This window comes from Dunckerocampus dactyliophorus, chromosome 18 (genome assembly GCF_027744805.1).
Source record: "Dunckerocampus dactyliophorus isolate RoL2022-P2 chromosome 18, RoL_Ddac_1.1, whole genome shotgun sequence".
Taxonomy (NCBI): Eukaryota; Metazoa; Chordata; class Actinopteri; order Syngnathiformes; family Syngnathidae; genus Dunckerocampus; species Dunckerocampus dactyliophorus.
Genome location: NC_072836.1, coordinates 17,819,963 through 17,837,735, shown reverse-complemented (window position 1 = coordinate 17,837,735; position 17,773 = coordinate 17,819,963). Strand labels below are relative to the sequence as shown.

General features: G+C 40.1%; 1 protein-coding gene across 2 annotated transcripts; it reads right to left on the bottom strand.

The window, feature by feature from the left end:
• Nucleotides 1-767: 767 nt before the first annotated feature.
• Nucleotides 768-15,988, bottom strand: gucy2ca (guanylate cyclase 2Ca). 2 transcript variants are annotated; one of them, XM_054759433.1, is made up of 27 exons: nucleotides 15,537-15,988; nucleotides 13,518-13,630; nucleotides 12,587-12,654; nucleotides 12,282-12,503; nucleotides 12,080-12,198; nucleotides 10,892-10,991; nucleotides 10,692-10,803; nucleotides 10,450-10,603; nucleotides 9,796-9,881; nucleotides 8,226-8,343; nucleotides 7,932-8,013; nucleotides 7,767-7,860; nucleotides 7,608-7,670; nucleotides 7,458-7,529; nucleotides 7,034-7,138; nucleotides 5,623-5,709; nucleotides 4,381-4,513; nucleotides 4,185-4,322; nucleotides 3,766-3,854; nucleotides 3,601-3,692; nucleotides 3,328-3,486; nucleotides 3,062-3,254; nucleotides 2,822-2,996; nucleotides 2,460-2,558; nucleotides 2,232-2,326; nucleotides 2,030-2,106; nucleotides 768-1,417 (listed from the first exon to the last, which is right to left on the bottom strand). In XM_054759433.1, the coding sequence occupies exons 1-27, from the start codon at nucleotides 15,745-15,747 to the stop codon at nucleotides 1,210-1,212; spliced, it is 3,264 nt and encodes a 1,087-aa protein (XP_054615408.1). In that variant the 5' UTR covers nucleotides 15,748-15,988; the 3' UTR covers nucleotides 768-1,209. The 2 variants fall into 2 exon arrangements, with proteins under 2 accessions (XP_054615408.1, XP_054615409.1); XM_054759434.1 differs by lacking the exons at nucleotides 13,518-13,630; nucleotides 15,537-15,988 and adding an exon at nucleotides 13,254-13,322.
• Nucleotides 15,989-17,773: the final 1,785 nt, after the last annotated feature.

Here is a 17,773-nt window from a genome sequence, read left to right as displayed (position 1 = left end):
GTTACCCTTTACTAGTGAGCAACTCGCAACACTGGCTGCCGCATCATTTGTTCATTGTTTGTGGGTTGCAGTTTTACGTAGTGTTTGGGAAGGCAATTCAATGTTCTCCCCACTAGAGGGCAGAAGATACATCGTTAACTTGTGTATCCTCCAGTTACATGTATTCATGTCATGTATTTATGGAAGCGTGTGCCCCGAGATTTTTCTCATGTAAAATATGTGCCTTGGCTCAATAAATGTTGGGAAACACTGCATTAGACAATAGTGGCGCATTCCTAGTAAGCCTACCTAAGTGGCAATGACTTTAATAGAAAAAGATGGTTAATAAGAGGTCTTATTGAGAGTGAACCCATGCAGTAGCAGGAGTGAACCAACTGTGACAGCCCATTATTCACGTCCATTTTTGGACATTGCGTTATGTACTTCTACTATATGTACAGCTGCTTTTAATATACTCTTATACTGTTGATTTTACTCCTCTTGCTGTAAATACTTCAATATACACTCATTGGCCAGAAAAGGAATACTTTCACTGAACCAAAATGCAGAATAAATGAATGCATTGAGGGATATTCTGTTGGTTAATACATGATAGAATATCATAGCAACCTCCAGATAGTATAGCAGTATTTGGATGACATTACACTAATTTGACAATGCAAGTGAAAATTAACAGCGCTGATTTGAAATGAAGTAGTGAGTATTTTACCACAAAAAGTGACTCAGACAAACTGAAAACCCGGTGCTGCAGTTCAGACATAATTTAATACAGCACAATTAAAAAATATATACATTGTTAAAACAAGTGCTAGTGTCGTGTTGACTTTTAATCACCACCTGAGAGTTTGTGCTTTTGTTATGACTCATTAAAAGAGTCACGCGTGCCGTCAGCCTCTACAAAGCGTGTGACTCATTAGCTTTGCACTCTTTAAAAGATGGCATTTCTTGTATCGTGTTGTGTCAAATTGCATCCTTGCTCGTATTTACTTTCGCTTTCTGTAAGTTTACTCATTTAAAAAGGATGTCGCAGGAGTTGTCAGTGAATGCAAAATAACCGCGAGCTGGACGAGAATGGACGTTTTTCACTGCGCATTAGCTGCATAAAAGTGTCAGTTTCCTTCCTTGAGTCACTGCAACTCTGTCCAATGAATTCCAGCAGTGTTCATTCAAACAGTTATGGCTGCTGGCGCACTGAGAGGTTCTCTCCCCTCACAGATATGTACTGGGGGCATCAGTGACAGCCAGATGGAAGTACTCTGGCGGGCTCTCCCCCTGCAGGCTGATGTTGGTTTCTCTCCTTCTCATTTTGGCGGACAAGGTTTTCCTCTTTTCGAAGGCCTCTCTCCCTTCTCCACGCTTCCCCAAGCTGGACACGATCATCTCTGCCAGGTCTTGCTGCAACCTCTGGAAGTTCTCCCTGAGGCCGGCATGGAGGGGATGCGTGTGGTACGTCAAACCAAGAACAAAGGAAGCGCTCATCTCAAATACAGTCATCTCTTGCCGCATCGCCGTTTGAATTTCACGGCTTCAATACGGCCTATTAAAGGTAAAAAACGATGCATACTGAAGCAGTTGTTTTGCCTAAATTGAGCACTGTCATGCATAAAAATGGCTAAATAAAGTCAAATACAAATGCAAGGAATTATAAAAGACGCATTAACATTGTGAATGTAGTATTCCGCATTGGTCACTAGGTGTCAGTAATTGTTTGGTGAGACAAGCACCAGACTAGATCACCAAAACAACAGGCTTTTACTGCAGGTTTAAATGATCTCACAACATGCACAACAATAATCATAACCATAATAACACCAGCTACTGTTGTGACCATAATGGCTTATTACGTCTACTATATTGGGTAATACGAATGTAAAGGTGACTATAGGGGTGTTACTTCATGTCTAGAGGGCTCTAATAATGTTTAAAAAAACCCTATTTTAAAAAACGTTTTAAATTTTCATTGTAGAGTAATGTCGCAGGCCAATAAAAAATGAGCTGCAGGCATTGAAGCTAGATGTGTTCTACTCACGCTGTTGGTGGTGTGGGAAGATTATATTTGCCTCCAGCCACCCCCGTTAACCAGTATGTCATCTCTTTGCCTTTGCCCTGTGGGCCAGCAGTGAAGACACAAACACATATACACAAAGACACACAATGAAAGTGGAGGGATTACTTTGTGTTCCACGTGTGGATGAGCAAGCAGATGAAATATGAACGTGCGTGCAGCTCACCTTCAGGTACGTCTCTCCTCTCTGCTCATACTCAAATTGGCAGTTTGTCCTCTGCAGGATTTTAATGGTGGACTGACTGACATGGATTCTCAAAGCTGAACAGGGACACAACCATGACCGATCAAACTATTTTCAATCTGATCTGTCACAAGGACTGTGTGTGTGTGTGTGTGTGTGTGTGTGTGTGTGTGTGTGTGTGTGTGTGTGTGCGTGTGTGTGCTTTCTCACGCAGGCCTGTGGACTCCATTCGTGATGCGGTGTTGACGGTATCTCCAAAGAGACAGTAGCGGGGCATCTTGTTCCCCACCACCCCAGCTGCACAGGGGCCTACACACACAACCAATGGCTGTTATTACCTGAAAGTCACGTTCAAGCAACCCAACGTAATCTCTCTTCGTAGTCTGGCTTTCTTTGACTGTTTTCACAGATTAACAGCCCTGCGCAACAGTCTGACGCCATCTTTTTGGTTGTTTATTAGAATGCTTGGTGCTTCTGTTCCTGCATATGCCAAAGATGACACCACGTACATCTATAATAGACATGCCCAAATCTCACGAGTTCGTCCAATAACAATCCCTGATCATGCTTACCTGAATGCACACCAATTCGTATCCACAGAGGAATGCCGGGCAAATGCTGCAACTCAAACGTCCCAACAAAGGACAAGATGTCCAGTGCCATGTGTGCTATGTCCACCGCGTGCCTGTCACCGTTGCGCTTGGGCAAACCCGATGCGACCATGTAGGCGTCTCCTATGGTCTCAACCTGAAAACAAGGAAGCCATCAGTGTTCTGATTCCAAATGAAAGAGAAAAAACATGGCTGACGCACCTTGTAGACATCATGGTGGTCAAGGATGCTGTCGAAGTTCTTGTAGATCTCATTGAGCATGTCCACCACCTCCATGGGGGTGCTGTAGTGGCACAGCGTGGTGAATCCCACAATGTCACTGAAATACACCGTCACCTCTTCAAAGAGCTCCGGCTCCACTCTGCCTGTCTCCTTCAGTGAACGCACCACCGGGCTGAGGCAGCACATAATACATAACACATCACAAATACTCTTCCATTTCCCTGCAGGGAATACAGTAAACCCACCCGGGAAGAAGCATGAAGTTGAGGCGGTCCGCTCTGTCCCTCTCAGCCTTGTACAGGGCGGTCCTTTCCTTCACAAGATGCTCCAAAGTCTTGGAGTACATCTGGAGACGACGGATCAGGTTGTCCATGTATGTCTCTGGGCCTTGATTATGCAGGTTGCTGTGTCCATAAATACACTACCTTGTCATTATTGAGTATAGTATACTAGTACAGTAAAGAAGACAACTTGTAAAGGGATATTTGACTTCTTGTTAACATACAATGCTGACGTACCTGAAAAGCTTACCCAGAGTCATCTCAATTTTCTTAAAATCTGGCCTTCGTTCTGGATCTTCATCCCAGCAGTTCTTTATCAGCATGTACAGCTGGATTGACACGCACGTGGACAGCATAAGACACTCTTTTCTAGCCAGCTTTCATCTTCTTTACTTCTCTTACCTCAATATCTTTCTCGGACACGCCCTCAAAGTTCAGTTCTGGTCTAAAGACAGCCATCCCGTTGGGATACTGCACCCTGTAGATCTTATCTGATGGATGAGACAGCATGAAGGTAAACATGCGGCCCGTCTTTTTGTCCGCAAACACAACCGAATACGCCCTAAGGACACACGAATGACAGACAAGTGCAGCTATGACTAAGCCTAACAAGTAACGAAGCCTATGCAACACAGGTGTCACTCCTCGAGAGGGGACAGACAAAGGCAACAATGACTACGCTCAACATATAACAAAGTCTACGCCACGCTGACATCATTTCTTGAGAAGGGACAGACACCCGGCCTCTCACAGCATAAAAAAAGCCTGATGAGTGATGCGTCTCAATACTTGTGTCCATGTTGCGTATTTCAGAGCGATACCTGCGCGGTTGGAGCAACATGACGTATAGAACGGAGCCCGCCTCAGCACTATTTCATGTGCAATGATGCCATAGCTGTAGACATCTCCTTTTTGAGATATGCCATCTCTGCGGAGGTGTTCAGGGGCCGTCCATACATCTGAGAGTAAAAGACAGCGTGACTCCAATAATGGTCCTCTGTGATATTGATCGCTCACCTCTGCCGGGCTTCAGTATGGTGTGGCAGCCGAAGTCTGTGATCTTTACCACCATGCGGTTGTCAACCACACAGTTGGTGGACTTGAGGCGACCGTGGACTTCAATGTTGCTGGAGTGGAGATATGACATGCCCTGGTGGAGGTATGATGCAAGAGAGCAAAGACAGCTTTGTAAAACAAACAGACAAAAAAAAACAGGCTTCACTACACATCTTAAAACAAAGCCTAGAGCTCTGCCAACTGCGAGTCAGCCAGCTACTGACGAGGGAGCCACATCGCCCTTCGAATTTCGTGGCTTCACTCTATCACGGTTTTTCCAAATATCTTCATTGATAAATCATTGCCGTTTTGTGGTTGATTGCGGCCTCTTATCAGTCAAAAAATATGCAACTTTTACATAACTTTGGCCTACATTAAGCATTTTCAAGCATAAAAAGGCCCAAATGAACTAAAATACAAATATAAGCCATTCAGAGACACACTGAAAGACATGTTTTGATATGTAGTATTCTACACTGGCCACAAGGTGGCAGTAATGTTTCATTATGTTAGAACTGTCCAGAAACAGAACATGTGCATCTATATAATGCCTGATTTTGTCTTATTATGTCTACTATATTGGGTAATAGGAGCATAAAGGTGACTACAATGGTGTTATTTCATGTCTAGAGGGTTCTAATAATGTCAAAAACCATATTTAGAAGGTTGTAAAGAACCTATGCTATGAAAATATTTCATTTATAAATAAGGAATCCTACTTTTTGGAAATTCACTTATCACGGTCGGATCTGGAGCCAATTAATGCAATAAATGCAATAAACTAGGGATTAGCAGATATATTAAAAGTGGATAAAGTACACATTAGTGCTTTTTGGAGCCACACACTTTGCTGAGGACAGCCGTGGACCACTGTTGCCAACTCCTCAGTAAGACAAGTTGTTGGCTATTTGGAATATTATTTGCATACGATTTTAGAACAGATGCTGTAGGAAAAAAAGTTGGCAACAGTGGCGTGGACAGACACAGCTCATCAGCAATGAAGCTACACACACACACACACACACACACACACACACACACAAAAGTGTGTTCCCAGTAGGGCTTATTAAAAGCACTTCAACTCTATCAATTAAAAATATAAATAAATAAATAATATATTGCTATAAAAATGTGATAAATCGCCTCTTAGACTTTTTTTTATTGAAAAATAGTACATGGATGAATGAATGAATTCTACAATACCTTTGCTATATCGTACATGACTGAAATCTTAAACTCCATGTCCATGAAGGTCTCATCTGGGTAGGAGATTCTGTCATTCAGGATGTACTGAAAGAAATAATAACACAACACTTATGAGTCTTGGCAACAGACAAAACAATAAGAGGTCATTAAACTGAACTTAGGATATCAGATTCCCTAGAAGATGTTTTTGGGTCAATGGTTCCGGTTATGATTCAAGTAGACTCCAATAAACCTCCAGGAAATAATTGTCATCCTATTAATTTTCCCCAATAGTGATATCAGCACACGCGGGTATGTTGCTGTTTTAGCTTGACAGCGCCCCTTCAGGATGAGAAGAGTACTGCAAGCACCTCCCGTATGATATTTCTGGGTATTTTATTGCTTGATTAGCAAGAATAATGATGTCACACTTACATTAAAGACATTAGACGGGCTGTAGAAAGTCATGGTGTATAATTAGTGTTTCTGCAGCATCATATTACTGGCGACGTGCTGACAAACATGATGCATTACAGGTTGCTCTTCCCTATTGTGCTCTTTCTGTCCCTGTCCCATTAGGTTTGGTCAGTCATTGCTGCCTTAAACTAAAGTATTTTCTTTAGAGGTTTAATACTAAAGTCCTGATATCATAAATTCAAAGGCTGTACCGTATTTATTAGTACTAAGTTAGAGTACAGCCATGGCTTTTTATGACTTCTCTGCAAACTATACATGTATATCTCATGTAAGCTTTTTTTCAAACGTTTTATACTATTTTTTTGGATAATACATCTAATTGGGGGTGCAATCAATGTTGATCCTTCACATGTTCATTAAATCAACATTGAAGCAATGTGAATCACTCACATTAAAACTGAAGCAGAAATTTGTGGTCTAATTTTGGAAGGAAGCAGAAGAACGCTCAGCCACGGTGTCTGCTGTCACTATCCTAATTTTATTGCTTAATAAGGCAACATCATTATCTAGCATTATCATCATTCATATTCAATTAAGGCATTATCGATCACATATATCTTGTACTTACTACCCTCTGTTACTTTTTATTTATTTATATTATTGTAAAATCTCTACATTAACGTTACTATTGCACAGCTTTATCCTTTTCTTTTACTATTAAAAAGTGGTAAACTGGTCCATGTTGAACACAGGAAGTGAACAAACTGTTCGCAAGTGCTATAACACGGGGAATAAGTGCAGTATGATTAAATGAGCTCTGTTTCTTCCTTCTTTTCAGACATGTTGCATTGTGTAGCTGTAAACACGCAACTTTCTTCAATGTAATCTTGGACGCATCTTCAAAAGAAACTCAATCATGACCAGTTTGGGTCTGGAGTTTGAAAAGTTTGTGAACTGTTGATGCAGAAAACACGGACGGCTGGATAAAGTGTGCATGTAGTGACGCGCTCACCCTGAGAGAGCCTCTCTGGCACAGCTCAAACACTCCAAACACGCCATACTCAAACTTTACTGTGCCATAGAACTTGGTCAGGTTGTAGTAGTCAATACGTAGCAGCTGAAACAAACACAAAGAGTAGAAAGGTGGCTTTTAACTCCTCTGTAATATCAGGTTACATAAAGAAATACATTAGTGTATATTATGTACTGTATATACACATCTGTACATGCTTCAAATACACATACAGTATATACAGAACATGCATGATGCTTAGTTTTGACTGACACTGTCAGACAGGTACTAATGAAACACTGTGTGCTCTTACAAAGCTAACAGTTGTACACCGTTGAAAACTGCACTAATAAAGAAATATGTTAAAACCTGCATAGCATCGATGATTCCATTTCATTGCATTATTGACTATAAACATCCTTACAGTGTTAAGTTCAATCTTCTGGTCCTCTGTGAAGTCGCCGTCAGTGAGTCTCAACTCCTTTAAGATGACAGGCTAAAGACACAAGCGGAAACGTCAACATATTGGCGTGATTGTCTTTTCACTGTTAGATTATGTTTGTTTTTTCGGGACCTTCTTGTCATAGCGGCCTCGGTGGTTGAAGTAAGTGCTGTCCTTCCTCTTGTCGTCATCAATCTATTCCATGCAATGAATAAATACAACCCTTGGTGACATGATGGAAATAAATAGCAACCTGTTACTCTTTTAGTCTCAGATAATGAGGACTTCTACCTTGAGGGAGACCTCCTTCTCATCCAGCGGACAAATCAGGTGAGAATTGATGTGAGACCACTTTTTCTGCATTTGACGTTCTTTTCTGTTCTGCCTGGCGTGAGTCCGATCGGAAAATGAGGACATTAGGGGCGATAACACCTACACGCGCACGCTGCTTCCTACCTGTAGAAGATGAGAGCGATGGCGGTCACCACCACGACGCTGAGACTCAGAACGATCACAATCACATCCTGCAAGTTCAAGCCTGCAAGAAACGTCGTATGGGAATGCTATCATCTGCAAGCGCTGCATTAGTGTTGCTAAATTCCATGAATGTTTATGGAAATGAAAGGGACTAAGCATCACTAGCTAACAACGTTGTAATCCCATTAAAAATACAACTTAAACAATTGCTATTAACTGATTCATTCATTGTTGGGTTGAATTTTCCTGTAGTGGATGAATGAAACTAATTACCGTCTAACTCTTCCGGTACATCTTTGGGCAGGCGACTTCCTTTCCAAGGCAGAGCAGGACTGTGGGCCATCGCTATGGTTTTATTCTTCGATGTGTCAAACACTAACAGAGTTTCATACTGCAGGGGAAAATTCATCAAATACGTTAATGCTTCATATTGATTATTTAAAAGAAAGAGCCGCCATTTCTGGCCCGGAATTTTTTTTTCCGACACATTTTAAAAATTAAATTAAACATGAAAAATAACAAAATAACATAAGAAAAAGAGCAGTAATTTTAGAAAGCAGAAATATTAGAACAAATTAATAATATGAACTCATTCAATACCAAAGACGTCGTTATACGTTTTTATAAACTCAAGAGGCTAAAAGAGGTGATGATGCGACTCCTCACCAATGGATTAGGCTTGAGAGCAATTTTAATGCCATAAAAACGGCCACTAGGTGGCAACAGTGCATCATGAGAGGAAGGAGAAACACATGACAGGAAGAGGAAGTGTTTGCATGCACGGAAGCTGTCACATTGTGTACCACCCAAAAAAAATTACACATTGTAGGAAACACGCACACACATACGGTAGTTCAGATCCAAATGTGAAAATTGTAAATAGTTCATGGTGTTACATTTGAAATAAATTGTTATTTTGATGTTCAAAAAAAACTTTTTTGTGTTGTTTATGTTGTGGTATAGTTGTTTAGATATTTGAGCTGTCACAAAAGCAAAAAATATTTGTGTCAAAGTGAAAGTTGGCTTGAAATGTATCTTTTAACAAAAATCTGGTTTTCTCCCTTGGAAACTATTTTCATGAAACTTACCTATGTTCTCCTGCTGATTACTAAAGAACAGAAAATGGTAGAAACTACCTATTTTTGGAGTCTAATCTGTCATTTGGTCGGTTCCAGGTTTATATAGCCATATAGCCATATATATATATATATATATATATATATATTTATATATAGCCGACACAATATTCTGTGTGCCTTGAAAGATCTGTCAAAATCGCCTAAAAAGGCCGACAGTGAAAGGTTGGTCTTTTGAAAAGTGGCTGGGATTGAATGAGTTAATATAAAAAAATTGTAACGTTACAACAAAAAATTATACCAGCATAATGTCGTAATACTATGAGAAAAAAATATATATTTTCACAACAATTTCCGCAGTAGTTTTCGCAACATTAGTAACAAAACATAGAATAAAGCTGCAATTTCTGGAAAATTAGGTTAGGGAAAAAGTTGTGATAATATGAGAATAAAGTCAAAATATTACGGGAATAAAGTCACAGTGTTAGAAAAGACAGTTGAAACATTTGTAAAACTGAAAAACAACAACAGCAAAAATGGGAAAAGGAGCAGTGGAGAAAAAGTAATGATCCACTTTGTCACCGGTAACACAAGGCTAAGATGCAGGCTGACATACAACTTGTTAACACATTTATCTACGTGTTGGTTTACAAAATGTCAAATATCAACACGGCCCCCTGTGTCCTTTGATTTTACCGTATGCGGCCCTCGCTGGGGAAAGTTTGGACACCCCTGCTTTAAAGGAAAGATTCCTTTGAACAAATTACCTTGCCGGTTGTAGTCGAGGTGTAAATGATGGAGAAGTTAACGTCTCTGTCGCCATACTCGTCCAGCATGTAGTGTCCTCCCATACCTGCATGCAACAAACACGCTTAGTCGTCATCACAGCGGATGCATATATCGCGGCGTTCCACCAAACTTTTCAGAAAAAACGCGAGACGTCAGCAAAGCTTGTGAAAATTCATCTCAGTAAGCATGTGTGATGATAACCATAGAAATGTAACTCACTGCAACATAGGAAAGGCTCTTGCTGTGGCAATAAATTATACATTTCGGAATACAATGATGACAAAACTGCAATGATTTATATTGCATTTACATACGCAAATTAATCGCAACATGTGCATATATAAGCAAAAATAATCTAATTGTTATAATTATATAGTCATTAAATGAACCCGTGCAATTTAATATAAAATAATGAAAATCAAATCATCTGGAATCCCAGCAGCAAACAAACAAGTAGATAAGTAAACAGCGCGTGTACAGTTATTTTGACCAAAACAGAACATATTTCTGTTATCTACAAATGTACAGTAACTATATCTGATATCAGATCTGTAACTTTGCTCCCTGTTTATGGTCTTGCAGCAGGGGGCTGGATACGTTGGGAAAGTGGATGTGTCTTGTCAGTGACTTACCGTAAAAAGAGACATTTCCAAAGGGGTTGTCGCTGAGCGGGATGTCGTGAGAGCCTCTGTAATGATAGTTATTTTGCTGACTGAGCATCCTTTCTCTGAGCACTTTACCAAACAGCAGAGCGCCGTCATGATAGCCAGCCACATAATCATTGATCTGTGAACGACATTGGAGGAGAAAAGGCGTCAGTTACAGCAGTTTCCCGACACCCATTTGTCACGCGGGAGTTGAAGTCGTAGCTCACCGTGTCGTTATACTGGAGACCGGATCCATAGCTATAGTTCCTCTGTGGGAGCGTGACGACCAGGACGTCCTGCATGCCCTGACTGGACGTGGCATTGACGTAATACTCAGGGCTGGAAAGGAGAAAAGGGTTTTCTTCTTCATTCTATTTGCAGATCAGCTCCATCGTGTTAAAAAAAAGAATAATTTTGTCATGCTTACTTGTAAATGTCAATAAGAATGAACACGATGTCCTTGTGTATTTGACCCACTTTGACCTTTACTGAAACAATGTCGTCGGGACGGCCACAAACGATGAAAACTGAAAGGACAACATCGGTTTCACCATTGCAGCGAGGAACATTTCACAGGCACCCCGTTTACCTCCTCGTTCACGAGTTAGTTGTCAGAAACTACAAAAACGACACACCTGATGACACGAAATGCGCACATTTGCACAGCAGGAAACCATTACATTTCAGTGCAAAACTTGAATAGAGCTTATTTTTCTTTTCTCTCGTCAGCTGTAACATGTCTGTTGTCAGTTGCTTTATGTTTGTGGTACTTTTGCTTTTGTTGTAAACAGTGTTTGCTTATTTCATAACACCTCTCGAGACTTGGCGCAGCACACTCACGTCATTTCGCAGCTTGTGATTGTGTGTCTTCCGGTATATTTCACCAAACTTCTGCAGTAATAATAATTAACTCCGAATGCAAAATACTGTTTATAGTATTGTATATAAAATAAAAGCTCTCTTTAATCTGTTATATACCCCCCCCATAGTCTCGATTCAGCGTGCTTTATCCTGCAAATTCTTGAACTTTTGGGTCTACATTTTTTTCTCCAAAAATAGGCCACTTTTTACACAGAAAACACATCTCATTCACCATAAGTCGGTAATAATTGATATACATGATGATGTAAAATGTGTAGCATACATGCGTCATCGCTACAAAGCCCACAATTTTGACGTTTATGTCTTCATTCTTTACTGATAAGTCAAGCGCTGAGATTTCACACTTCGTTCGGCAGCCCATGAACGCATCATAGCTGTGCGCTGGGACGCAAAAGTGAAACTTTCGTCAACGCTGCCACAGCTACACCGTGACTCTGATTCCAAGTGTTTACCGATCAGCTGACATTATCATTCATTAGAAGTGAGCAGCTAAGTGAGCAGGCATATTTAGGGCTTAAACCTGCATTGTGTCGCATGAGTGAACAATGGCAATTGAAGAGAGACGGGGAGAGCTTTAGAGCTGAATCTAATCTAATCAGTACGAGTCACGTTTATTGCAAATGTTGATGGGAAATTGGAGAACTCCAACTTTTATGGGCAGATTTTTGCCATTCTCTGGTGGCATCCCTGTGAATATCTTTGTCTTTTATACATTCAGATCAAGGACACCCACTGTTACTGTGTCTTTTCTTCGAAACGAGGGCTTTCCTTAGTTCCTCCTCTGTACGTAGCATCTCTCTCTTTATCTTTGTGGCAAAGTTGGCTGAAGGTGCCTCCAGTGCATTGGTGTACCTGTGTGAGCAACGGCAAAAAAACTTTGAATTCATTCATTCATCCACTCGAGCTGGTGAATCTGCAGGCTGGGAGCCGCTGACCAAAAGCAGTCCTCAGTTGCGTTATAGACAGACTTCTTGTAGACATAAACATGCTTCCACTCATTCTTGAATGGCAACACTTCCATCGAAAAGTTGGAGAACATGTCGGAGATCTTGCGCGCCGGCGGCAAGATTCTAGTGAGTTTGGGCTTGTAGTCGCAAGAGAGGCCAAAGCTCCCGGCGGAGATGATGGGAATGCTCAGGCTCAGGCCAATTTCGTCACTGAAACACATGTCCAAGGATGCTACAGTCAGAAATGGGTCATTTGGTAAAATGAAATGGGAGTGGCGCAGCGTCATACTCACTCCACTAACTGGAAGGTGGCATATGTGCAGGACGGCCCCAGCATGACACATCCTACTTCACCTTTACTCTGCAGGAAAATCAGAGTTGCATTAAGGTGCTCACACTATATTGGCAAATAAACCCCCTCAAAGTTCTTGTGACTCATTGATTTTGACATTTTTCTAACCACTGTACATTTAAAAAGCTGTTTTTTTTGCCACGGAGCGTTCATATCATCGGATTTGACAAGAAAGCACATCACTTCATTGCTGATATTCACTAAACCTTGACAATATAACCAACAACTACAAAAACACCGCATGTGGACATCTAATCAGAGCAGAAAGTTAGAAAAGAAGAATATACTGATGACAGTGGTAATTATGACTTATTTTATTATTATTTTATACTACTGTCATCAGATCCTTAGGTGATACAATCTAATTCAACTGAAAAATATGTTTAAATCTCTTTACTGGCCATTTAAATACCACATAATTCACATTGATACTACAAGTCCCAGAATGCACTGTAACAACTAGCGCAATGTCAAGTCCGACACTGAACAAAGGTGAGTCACTCGTGAGTTCACTTAGCACTCATGCAGCTCGTTTGAATACACTTTAAATTGTAATTATATGTCCACATAATTATTGACGCATAATTTATATTTGAAACCTAACTCACCGTGCATGTTTGTTCTCTAAATTGTCTGTCAAAAATGCAAGCTAGTTAACCACAGGTTAGCTTCGCACCGTACGTACGGTGGCCTTCAAGGAACAAAAGGTGTTTGGCTGACTAAGTCAGTGGAGAATCACATTGTAATGTGTAGCTAAACGAATTGAAGTTTTCAGTACTTGACTATAAAAACATGAAATAAATACACGTCCCGTGTGCACCTACAATCAATATTTTTTGTTAAAAAAAACACATTTGTTTGTCCAAACTCACATGCAGCATCTTAAGTATGGCCACGCCCTCACAGGTGCTGCTCCCGCAGCCCTGTCGGTTGTAGACGGTGGTGTTGAAGCCATAGAAATTTGCAGTCAAACTGAATGTTAAATCTAGAACCAAGGAAGATAAGAGTTATCGTTATATGAAGGCATAAAAAAAAATTTATGTCATTTGGTAGCTCAGATTAGATTAAATACCTTATTTGCCTTCAATTTCTGTATCAAAGAATTTCAAACACCTACAATAAAGCAATACGTTATTATTACTGTACTGAACCAAATATAAGACGACTCCTCTTTTTCAAGACTCATTTTTATGATCAAATTAATTTTCAATATCAGTGAAATCCTATTTCATTCATCATATTTTGTTCTAATCATATTTCTATCTGCTTGACTCTTGTTTGATGACTCTGCTTCACTGATCACCATTATCTTCAAATTAGCATCATAACTCATCCGCTGTTCACGCTTCGGTACTCAGGTCTGGACCAAATATGAAAAAAAGGTTGTCATTTGTGACCTCTTCCATGACAAAACCCAAGTATTCCAAATCCAAATATGCCCTGCTGAGTAAAACATGTAGTCTGTTTTTTAATCTGCTACTTTTACCAGCTCAGATTTCAATAAAAGCTTTCTAAATATACTTTTAAAGAGCGCCATCGTGTGCCTGCAAAACACTCGGGTGACTTACCATTTTGAAAAACGATTTCAGTTCCTGTACTAAAGCCATACTAAGCTATTCAGTACTGGGGATTCTTGTAATAATAACAATAATAAATCATCTTGTATCCTAAACTATTATAAGTAAAAATACACATAAAAATACACTTAGCCAGCCAAAAAATTTGACAAATGTTGAATATGGTCCATGCTTCTTGTCTATTTATACATGTGGTGAATTGAACTGCATTCTAAGACGTTGTACTGCATCATCTGGCCTTACTTTACGGGCGTCTGCCTTAAATTGTAATCAATGCATGCTTTTTTTCATCACTGGGGTGGGAGGTGCATGGTTGTTGCTCATGGAGTAATCATTTGATATCACTATAAATACAATTTTTTTCTACTTTAATATTAGTACACTTAACTGGTTCCATGCAACTGTATTTTGTTAGCGTAAACACACACAAAGTTAGGTTGGATAAACTTAATATTTTAATATTAAGTTGCTTTACATACAAATATTTAGTCAATTCTAGATTTAGTCAATTCTAGATAAGTGATGAATCAATGATTCATCACTTATCCAGTTAACACCTATTTTGGTATTCGATTAATCGTTTCTTTATTTTAAAATGTAAATATCGTCTGATTTCAGCCTCTCAAATGTGAATATTTTTTAATTTCTTGAGTCATTCATGAAAGTAGGCCTGTTATCTTGTGCTTTTGGCAAACCAAGACGTACATTTTGGCCTTTTTTCTGATATGCTGTGGATCAAACCACTAACTGTGTGTGTTTGGTTCATATTGATTTGGCCTAACCGATCAAAACAACACGATTCTGATTAATCGATTAAGAAAATAATTGTTAATTGCAGCCCCCTGGCATCGAAATATATTTTTGACAAACTATATTTACTTTTGGAGGCTTTTTCCAAATTTTCCTCCCTATATATTTGACACTGAACACTTCCCACATTCATAACCAATTCTCCTTGCGCTTCCCCGTTCCACACTTTTCCAGAAGCTACTATCGACTTCAGCCTATTTATGCTTTCTGTGATTTAACATGATCTCTCATTTCAAAGACAAAAACGAAATAACATAGAAATTGCCGAAGGAAATCACTCTGATTTCATAAAAGCCCCACGTGTAACATTTCATCTTCACTTTTTAACTATTGAGTTTACTTTTATGTATCCTTGTTGTCTGATGAAAAGCATTTATCTGCATTTTTTTTCTTCAAAAAAAGTGTTTTGTATATTCGTCCACAAAATATGTGCTTTTCACTGGACTCCAACAACACAGGCACCCAGAAAGTATCAAGTATTTATCTAAAAGATAGACTCCATACTGTGTTTAATATTCTCCTTCCTGTCCTCTTCTATGGCTTGCTCCACCGCAGCCTGCACGAAGGGCCGACTCCACGCGTACGTGTTGTCTTCCAGCAGCACCACATTCATGGTGTATCGGGGTTTGGAGGACAGACAGTCATCCAGCATCTTGTTGCCCATCGCTGCAATCACCAACACTCCAAGGTAGGGTAAACTGTTAAAGCCGCACATCCTCGATCCTTGTGGTTGTCTTGTCCACAGTTCCTACATGTCCAAAGAAATCAATTCCCGCTATCCCCGCTGATTTATTCAGTCCAAATCGACCAAGCAGAAGCCAACCTGTCCCTTTATTCTTTTTCCCACCATCCAAATGTGAAAAAGACTCAACTTTTCCCAAGATTTTGGAGCCTGGACAGTTACAGTAGAGCCAATGCGGAAGACTGTTTCTCCAATGAGAGCCTGAGAGCAATAATCCTCCGGCTTGGTGTGAAGCTGCTCTATCAGCGCTCCCTCTTTGTGTTAATGAACAACTGCAGGTGACAGTCACAACAGCGGGCAGGCCGAGGCAGGCAGGAAGACTCCCACACTCCACTGGGACCAACACCTCGCTTCGGTTTATTTATGCTTGACTAAAAAAGCCTGAATAACATGAAAATATTCACATCGCTCCAAAAAAAGCCAACCAATCACAGCTTCCTCCTTATTCTATTATTATTAGACAATACAAAATAATATTGTACAGACTCGTGAACATATAAGGGGATTTCACATGATTTTTTTTTTCTCTTCTGACTTTTTTTCTCCACGCTCAGGTGGTGAGAGGGGCAAAGGTCACAGAAGGCTATAAAAGAGAGGGCTTGTGTGGAGCTGATAAACAGTGTATGCTATAAAAGTAGGGTGGATTAAGCCTGTAAAAGTCTTGACCAAACTGCTTATGGGCCGTTGTCACCACTGTAAGAAGACTTACAGTGTCACACTCACGTAACACATCAACATCCACCTTTCTATACCGTTTGATTTCTTTTAGGTGAGCTGGAGGTTATCTCCTGGCTGTGAGGCAAACAAAAACACTTATTTCTAGCAATATTTTGGTCCTAAACGACTCATTGATTGATTCCCTGCATTTTTGTTAAGAAATTCACCTCCTGCAGTCTTCAGTTGAATCACAACTGTGGACAATGATACTAATGGAATGATGGCACGCTGTCACAGACAACAGCCCTTACATCAGGCCTGGCCAAAGTGCGTCTTGCGGCTCGTTTTTTATTGGCCTGCTGCACTTTGTAGAAATAAAATTAAACAAACATTCAGCAAAAATGCAGTACATATAGCAAAAAAAAACAGCACAATATAAAAAGAAATGTTATTCCTAATTGCTAACAAAGCTTTGTCATTAAAAACAGTGGAACCTCGGTTAGCGTCTTTTCAGTGTTGTAAATTTACGACTTTATTCTCTATATCTCAGATTATTATTTCTTTTTAATGTGGCCCTAATACACCGTTGTAAAATATCTGGCAACACAAGAACCAAGTTAATTGTGTCTTGCCTACAAGCAAGCATCATGATCTAGGGCGTGCATGAGTGCTGCCAGCACTTGGGAGCTGCCATTCATGAATTCCAACATGCACTGTGACGTTTTTGACAGTTTTCAAACATGATAAGGAGCGTAAACACACCTCCAAGATGACAAGTGCCTTGCTAACGAAGCTGAAGGTGATAGAATGGCCAAGTAGAAGAAGAGGGGCACTAAGAAGCCTCACGGTGGAGGTATGGCTAGGATATTAGTTACCCTTCACAACTTTTAGACAACTTTTACTGTACTGAACCACTTAATGAAAAACTATAAGCACTATTATTTCTTTCCATGTGTCACTAGTCAAGCCCCCTTTTATTAGAACTGTCTACTTGAAATAATATTCAGATCAAGACCACATTTTCACAAAGTTGACGTGTTTGTCATTTACATGTGTTATCATGTTTCCTTAAACCACTTGTGTACTTTATAACTTCCTTTACCAGACTGCACCATTAACACAAAAACAACATTATCGCATTGTACACATACCACAGTTAAGTCAATCATCAACATTTCCAGTGAAAGCTTGCTGCTGTACGACATCACCTCTCAGCTTCCTGTCTAACCGCCACCTTGCATGTCGTAAAGCTCTTGAGCAAACGCCAATGACGTCGTAATATTTGGGTTGGCAAGGACCCGAACGGCCATTTAGACCCATTGCTATTTTTTGTGAAGAGGTC

What these genes read in the sequence shown, in the direction of transcription:
- gucy2ca (XM_054759433.1), bottom strand. Translation starts at nt 15,747, where the DNA reads ATGTGCGGCTTTAACAGTTTACCCTACCTTGGAGTGTTGGTGATTGCA. An exon ending in TGTCCGAGAAAGATATTGAG is followed by an intron (nt 3,693 to 3,765) that starts GTAAGAGAAGTA and finishes GTGTCAATCCAG; the next exon opens with CTGTACATGCTGATAAAGAA. An exon ending in ACCACCATGATGTCTACAAG is followed by an intron (nt 2,997 to 3,061) that starts GTGCGTCAGCCA and finishes CCTTGTTTTCAG; the next exon opens with GTTGAGACCATAGGAGACGC.